Raw genomic sequence first — 7,993 nt, forward strand, 5'->3', positions numbered from 1 at the left:
TATCTATCAGTCTCTATAAACTTATTTCTACCGTTTTTTTTACACACAGTGTGAATGTCCTCCAACACTTTATTCATCAGGTCTCAGTAGAGAGACTCTCCAGAGCCAGTGGGGTTTTATGTTCGTTCTGATTTTTATGTTCATTCAAGTTTTTTTATGTTCAAGTTTTTATGTTCAGTCAGGCTTTTGTTTTTCGACCGACATGTTCTCTGAGCTTCCTTACAGAGGAAAGTTTTCATCCTGATCTTAGAGTGGAGAGGATGTCTGCCTCCAGAACCCAAACTGAAAACTGATTCCACTGCAGAGGAGCTGATAACTGAAGTTTCTGCTTCTAGAACCTCTGGAACCTGCAGTGAACCTGCAGTCTGAGAGGGAAGGGCTCTGATAGGATGATCTGGAACAATCAGGTCTTTAAGATGTGATGGAGCTGCTCATGAGGAGTTTTTATGTTAGAAGAGGGATTTTAATTTCTATCCTGGATTTTACAGGGAGCCACGAAGTGAAGCTAACAGGAGAACTCTGATCTCTGTTCCTGGTTAATGTCAGAAATCTGGCTGCAGTGTTTAGGATCATCTGGAGGGTTTTAGGAGAATTATTGGGACCTCCTGATAATCAGGAACTACAGTAGTCCGGCCTACAAGTTCTAAATGTATGGACTAGGTTAATTTTTAATATATGCGGTGATATAAAGTTGAACCTAAAACTGGTACATTTATTAGTTTGTTAATAAATATTATGCACACTGAAATGAATGGAAAGGAATGGAACCAAACCAACCTCACCCCCATCCAGATGTGCAGCCTACTGGACAACCACCACCCATTTCAAATACCACGAAGGGTTCTACAGACAGAAGCTCAGATGGTCCATGAGCTCCCCAGGTTCACCCAGGATCTCCTGTTAGATTCCTACCATCCACTGGAACATAAACTGGGCTCATCAGAACCTCAAAGCACCGGGTTGAGAATGTTCCTTCTAATGCAGAGGGAAAGGAGAAGGAAAGCACTGAGGAACTGTGACTACCTGGACCTTCATCATCCAACCCTAACCTAAACACAGGAGAGAGCAGACTCAGCATCCACCTGCATCTGGAGGATGAAGGGCGTTACTTTGAGGAGAGCAGTGACCACATTTTGGACAGAGAAGACAGATGGTTGGAAAGGAGGGAAGGAAGCCATCCATAGCTGGAGCATCATGTCTAAGCAGAGGAGGAGTTTATGACTCCACCTATCAAACACCTACAACTCACTGATCAGGTCTCCTCACAAAGGTTCTCCATCCTTAACATCTCCAGTCTCTCCTGACTCCACAGATTCACATCCTTTATTGTGTGAACTGCAGCTCCACCACCATGATTGATGTTGTTATTGTTGGTGGACCTCCTGGTTTCACAGCATTCGCACCTGGAGACAGGTGAGTCCTGGTGGTTAATGGACCATCAGACTAGTCACCTGGAGGGACTATAAACTCTGGAGTTCCCCATTAGTCAGTTAGAACTGAAGAAGAACCATGGATGAAGGGGGAACATCTCCAAGAACCTACCAGAGAAGTCCAGTTGGTTTCTGCTGAAGCTCCTATGATCACCATGACCTGAAAGCCGAGGATCTACAGACATGTTGAAAAGAAATTTCCTAGAAGAACTTTTTGGAAATGTTTCATGATGTTTTTAAAGCAGAAGTTCTCTTATCAGAGTGGTGACTGAGAACATCATAAATCTGCTGAACTTCACTCAGGATCCTCCTCAGATCAACGGGACTGGAAATTATTAGGAAACGCTGAATCAATATTTCATGCTGATTCGGTTTGCTGTGTGAACTTCTGCTCCTGAAGTTTTGCATTTGTGTTTTTAGATCATTCTGTAGTGGAAGTTAAATAACAAATAGATCCACATTCATAATGTCTTTGTCCTCAACAACCAGTGAAAGTTTACTTCTTACCTGATGTAAAACAGCAGCAGCAGGACTTCAGAGTCACACAACACATTTAAATGGTGAATGAACCTCCAGTAATGTTAAATTCTTCAACTCTGTCAGAACTGATGTCAGCAACACACAGCAGATGATTTTCTAAAGATTCTCTCATCGTTTCTCGAGAATTTAGCCAGAGCATTTACAGAAACAAAGGGAATCTGCACACTTTTTATAGCATCATATTTACAGCTGAGGACAATATAAAGGACCTGTCCAGGTTGACCTGCCTTCACCCTTAGTCAGTCGGAATGGACCCCAGGACGGACTCCAGGATGGAGGACAAAGTGTGTTGTCGTGTAGGTCATGTGATGGAGGCATCCAAGTTCTGATAAAATGTTCCGTTTCAGGCAGAATTTTCACCTAAAGAACTTCTATTCTGCAGGAACTGTTTTCTCATTTTCTCAGATTGAATAAACTGCAGTAACATTTAGACTGCAGAACCTTTGAAATGAGTAGATCAGTTCATGAAAATGTCTTCTTTTTTATTTAACACAATCCTGCATGACTTCAGTTATATTTTCCTTAAAAGTACATCTCAGACTTGTCAGGTAACAACAGTACACTCTTAACATTTTCTATTAAGTCACTGTTGAACAAATGTGTAATGTTCTCAAGGAAAAAGACAAAAATAACAATTAAAATCAGAAATGAAGGTTAAATATATTATTCTGGCCACATGGTGGCAACAAATGTTTCGGTTCAGTTGTCATCATCATCATCATCATCATCGAAGACATCAGCGACAGTCCTGAAGACGAAGAGACGCCAGTTACCAACAACTCATCATAAAGATGCTCTACGTCAGTGGAAAGACAACTTACTTATAGATGGATCCAGTCACTTCATCAACAAATCCTCCTGGAGAGAAGAGAAAAAGCAAGAAGCAGGTAAGACCCAGCAGTGAACAGTCTACAGCTTCATGCTCCTCCAGGGGGCACTAATGAGCCACCACAAGGGCAAAACATAGAAACATTAGAATAGAGAATAAGGACCCATTTTTGTGTTGAAAATTAAACAACCCCTGACTTAAACTTAACAATTAGAAAACAAAGTGACAGATGATGGAAATGTGGAAGATTAAAGTTTTTAAAGCGTTTTAGTTTTTTTTTTTTTTAGTCATTTTGATGAAACAGAACGAAAACCAGCAAAGCTTCTGCTCAGTGTTCAAACTTTAGTTTACTGATCAGATCTGACTGTCAGGATCCAACATGTTAAAACAACTGTAATATGTGACTATACTACAAGGCTACGTCAAATTGTCACCTTCTAGGACTTCAGGGTCTCCTGATCTTTAGAACTAGAAGTCCACGGTTTACAGCAGGAACATCAGAGCTGCTTCCAGCATTCACTCACCTGGCTTACAGACTGTTTGGCAAACAGGACACACATGACAGAAACTGCACATCTGTGGAAAAAGCAAAACCAGAGTATTGAAATAAACATGTCATCATGAAGAAAATGTTTCCTGGAGAAAGTTCTTATTGTTTCTAGTCCACTGGGTCACATAGAACATACGGGTTTATTCTTCTTTATTCGTCGCTGCAGAGGAACCTCAGCTTCACTCAGCGCTAATTAGGATTTCCATTTGGAAAAACAAACCTGATTCATTTTAATTTAGTGGTTCTGGTGCCAGCTGTGTTTGTTTGTGTGATTAGTGGAGTTATTAATGGGTCCCATCAGCTCTACAGTAGAATAACTCCATGAGGTGGGATAGACAGGGTCAGGCAGCAAGGAAAGGTTCCTGATGTGGTTGAAGAAGGACAATTGACATCATAAAGATCTGAGCAGCGTTGGTAAGTTGTGATGGCTACTGGGTCAGAACATCTCCAGAACAGCAGGTTCTGGTCTGCATTGGGTCAGAATGGACTCTGACCAGTCTGCAGCTGTGGAGACCCACATGAGCTAACTGAGAAAAACACAGAACCTCCTACTCTATGGAGATAGTGTGATGTTCTATGAAGATAGGGTGATGTTCTGTGGAGACACTGTGATGTTCTATCAAGGCAGTGAAATGTTCTATGAAGATAGATTGATGTTCTATGAAGATAGGGTGAGGTTCTACTCTTGATCCAGATGTGTTAGCTAACTATAGACCAATATCCAACCTACCATTTCTCTCTAAAATTCTGGAGAGAACGGTTGCAAATCAATTATGCAAACATTTACAAAGGAACTGCTTGTTTCAAGAGTTTCAGTCAGGCTTCAGGATGCATCATAGCACAGAAACAGCTCTAGTGAAAGTTACTAATGACCTTCTCATAGCATCAGATAATGGTCTGGTCTCTATACTTGTTGTTTTGGACCTTAGTGCAGCATTTGAAACCATCGATCACAAACTTCTATTACAGCGACTAGAACATTGTATTGGCATTAAAGGGACAGCACCGGACTGGTTTAAATCCTACTTATCAGATAGGTTCCAGTTTGACTCTTCTGAGCATACTAAAGTTAATCATGGAGTTCCTCAGGGTTCTGTCTTAGGACCAATACTGTTCACATTATATATGCTTCCTTTAGGCAATATTATTAGAAAGCACTGTATTAATTTCCACTGTTATGTTGACGACACTCAGTTGTATTTATCTATGAAGTCAGATGAAACTGATCAGCTAGCCAGAATGCAAGACTGTCTTAAGGACATAAAGACCTGGATGACCTGAAATTTCCTACTACTAAATTCAGACCAGACTTAAGTCATTGTATTTGGCCCCAAACATCTTAGAAACTCACTTTCAAAGCATATAGTTACTCTGGATGGCATCACATTGGCCTCCAGTACTACTGTGAGGAATCTTGGAGTTATTTTTGACCAGGACATGTCCTTTAACTCACACATAAAGCAAGTCTGTAGGACTTCCTTTTTTCACCTGAGAAGTATTGTAAAAATCAGGGACATTCTGTCTCAGAGTGATGCAGAAAAACTAGTTCATGCTTTTGTTACTTCCAGGCTTGACTATTGTAATTCCTTATTATCGGGCTGTCCAAATAGCTCTCTCAAACATCTACAGTTGATCCAAAATGCTGCAGTCAGGGTACTGATGGGAGATAAAGAGAGATCATATTTCTCCTATACTGCTTTCTATTCATTGGCTTCCTGTTAAATCCAGAATAGAATTTAAAATCCTTCTTCTGACATATAAAGCTCTTAATAACCAATCTCCATCATATCTTAAAGACCTGATAGTACCTTATTATCCTAGTAGAACTCTTGGCTCTCAAACTGCAGGCTTACTTGTTGTTCCTATAATCTCTAAAAGTAGAATGGGAGGCAGAGCCTTCAGTTATCAGCTCCTCTCCTGTGGAACCTGCTCCCAGTTTGGGTTCTGGAGGCAGACACCCTCTCTATTTTTAAGACCAGGCTTAAAACGTTCCTTTTTGACAAATCTTCTAGTTGGGGCTGACTGGGTGACCTACAGGGGGTCATCTGGAGTCTCCCTTTTGGACGTCTGTTAGTTCTGCGCCTAGTCATGCTGCTATAGGCCTATAGGCTGCTGGGGGACCTCTCTGGATGCACAGAGTCCTTCTCTATCTACCTTTATATTTAATACATATACCGTTATTGCATTACATGAACTCTGTTTGTCCCTGTGTCTCTTTTTCGAGTGTCCCTGGTACCAGAGCTACAGATCTGTGGTTGCTGTCCCACCAACTGTCCTAGTCTCCATCATGTCCACTGTGGGATGCTGCTGCTGTGATGTTCTATGGAGATAATGTGATGTTCTATGGAGGCAGTATGATGCTTTAAAAAATATGACAGAGAGTTTCAGAAGTTGATGTAGCCTCCAAACTCCCTTGACCTGAATTTGGGTCAATGTTTCCTCACCTTGCAGTCGTCACAGTGGTCAGACTTGTCTCCTTCTTTACAAGGACATTTATCACAGCTGTCACAGTGCTGGAGGAAGAAGAATATGGAGTTAATCAGACATCTAGAAGGATCAGCAGTCAGAAGGAAGCTAATCCGACTCTTTAGCTTCCCATCGCTACTCTGAGATGTTTGTTTCATCATTTTTCATTTTTCACTTACCTCACAGAATTCACAGTATGAGCACAGAGACCCTTTGTGATAATCACCTTCATCGTCATCATCGTCGTCATCTACACACAACATGGACAGTAAATAAAGACTTTCCTTTACAGTCATGTTTCTGAAAACCAATTAAATCAATCTGGATTCCTTTTAACTACTGTGTTTTAGGGATGCCACAGCTGGATCTCTGCTACCGTTCAGAGATTTGTTTCAGAACTATAAACATGTGGAAACAAAGAAATGTAACCTGTGTTTCTATTTTTTTTTCTGGGTGTTAACGAAAGCTAGAAAACAGACCAATCAGGAGGAAGATTTAAAGGATAGCTCAGCTGGGGTTTTGGGTTTTATGAATTCTTGTTGGTGTGTTCTGATCAGATTTTAAAAACGTTTTTCTTCAAGGGAGACAGGACTGCACAGTGTATCAGTGGTTAGCACCATCACCTCACAGCTAGAAGGTCCCTGGTTCACATTCCATCCATAGTGGTATCTTTCTGCATGGAGTTTCTGTGTTCTCCCTGCTGGGTTCTCCAGGTTCTCCAGGTTCCTCCCACAGTCCAGAAACATGCTGAGGTTAATCAGTGATTCTAAACTGTCTGTAGGTGAATGTTTGTCTCTACATGCAGCCCTGTGACAGACTGTTTCCTGTCCAAGTGAACCTTCACCCTCAGTCAACTGGGACAGACTCCACCCCCCATGACCCTGATGAGGATTAAATGGTATATAGATGATGGATGGACGATGGATGATGGATGGATGGATGGAAGGATGGATGGATGGATGATGGATGGATAGATGATGGATGATGAATAGATGATGGATGGATGAATAGATGGATGATGAATGGATGATGGATGATGGATGGATGGATGGATGATGGATGTATGGATGATGGATGGATAATGATGGATGGATGAATGGATGGATGATGAATGGATGATGGATGGATGTAGGATGGATGATGGGTCATGGATGGATGGATGATGGATGATGAATGGATGATGGATGGACGATGGATGATGGATGATGGACAATGAATGGATGATGGATGGATGATGGATGATGGATGGATGATGGATGATGGATGGATGGATGATGGATAGCTGGATGGATGATGGATGGATGGATGATGGATGGATGGATGATGGATGGATGATGGATGATGGATGGATGAATGATGGATGATGGATGGATGATGGATGGATGGATGATGGATGGATGATGGTTGAGGGATGGATGGATGGATGGATGATGGATGATGGATGGATGATGGATGGATGGATGATGAATGATGGATGGATGGATGATGGATGATGGATGATGGATGGATGTAGGACGGATGATGGGTCATGGATGGATGGATGGATGATGGATGATGCATGGATGATGGATGATGGATGGATGGATGTAGGACGGATGATGGGTCATGGATGGATGGATGGATGATGGATGATGCATGGATGATGGATGATGGATGGATGGATGATGGATGATGGACAATGAATGGATGATGGATGGATGATGGATGATTGATGGATGGATGGATGGATGATGGATGGATGATGAATGATGGATGGATGGATGGATGGATGATGGATGGATGATGGATGAATGGATGGATGGATGATGGATGGATGGATGATGGATGGATGGATGATGGATGGATGAATGATGGATGGATGATGGATGGATGATGGATGGATGGATGATGGATGATATATGGATGATGGATGGATGAATGATGGATGGATGATGGATGGATGGATGATGGATGGATGATGGTTGATGGATGGATGATGGATGGATGATGGATGGATGGATGGATGGATGGATGGATGATGGATGATGGATGGATGGATGATGGATGATGGATGGATGATGGATTGATGGATGGATGATAGATGATTGATGGATGATGGGTGGATGATGGATTGATGGATGGATGATGGATGGATGATGGATGATGGATGATGGATGGATGTTGTTGGTGCTGTTTAAT

General features: G+C 41.7%; 1 protein-coding gene across 1 annotated transcript in view; it reads right to left on the minus strand.

Annotated features, from left to right (window-relative positions):
* Positions 1-2,431: 2,431 nt before the first annotated feature.
* LOC110962181 (germ cell nuclear acidic protein) overlaps positions 2,432-7,993 on the minus strand; it is a 9,860-nt gene continuing 4,298 nt past the window's right edge. Inside the window, exons 3-7 of the mRNA XM_022210077.2 lie at positions 5,995-6,065; positions 5,794-5,862; positions 3,324-3,375; positions 2,792-2,828; positions 2,432-2,718 (exon numbers count right to left, since the gene is read on the minus strand). Coding sequence (XP_022065769.2) covers positions 2,670-2,718; positions 2,792-2,828; positions 3,324-3,375; positions 5,794-5,862; positions 5,995-6,065 — 278 coding nt within the window. The 3' untranslated portion in view covers positions 2,432-2,669. The remainder of the gene's footprint in view (positions 2,719-2,791; positions 2,829-3,323; positions 3,376-5,793; positions 5,863-5,994; positions 6,066-7,993) is intronic.

This window comes from Acanthochromis polyacanthus, chromosome 21 (genome assembly GCF_021347895.1).
Source record: "Acanthochromis polyacanthus isolate Apoly-LR-REF ecotype Palm Island chromosome 21, KAUST_Apoly_ChrSc, whole genome shotgun sequence".
Lineage (NCBI taxonomy): Eukaryota > Metazoa > Chordata > Actinopteri > Pomacentridae > Acanthochromis > Acanthochromis polyacanthus.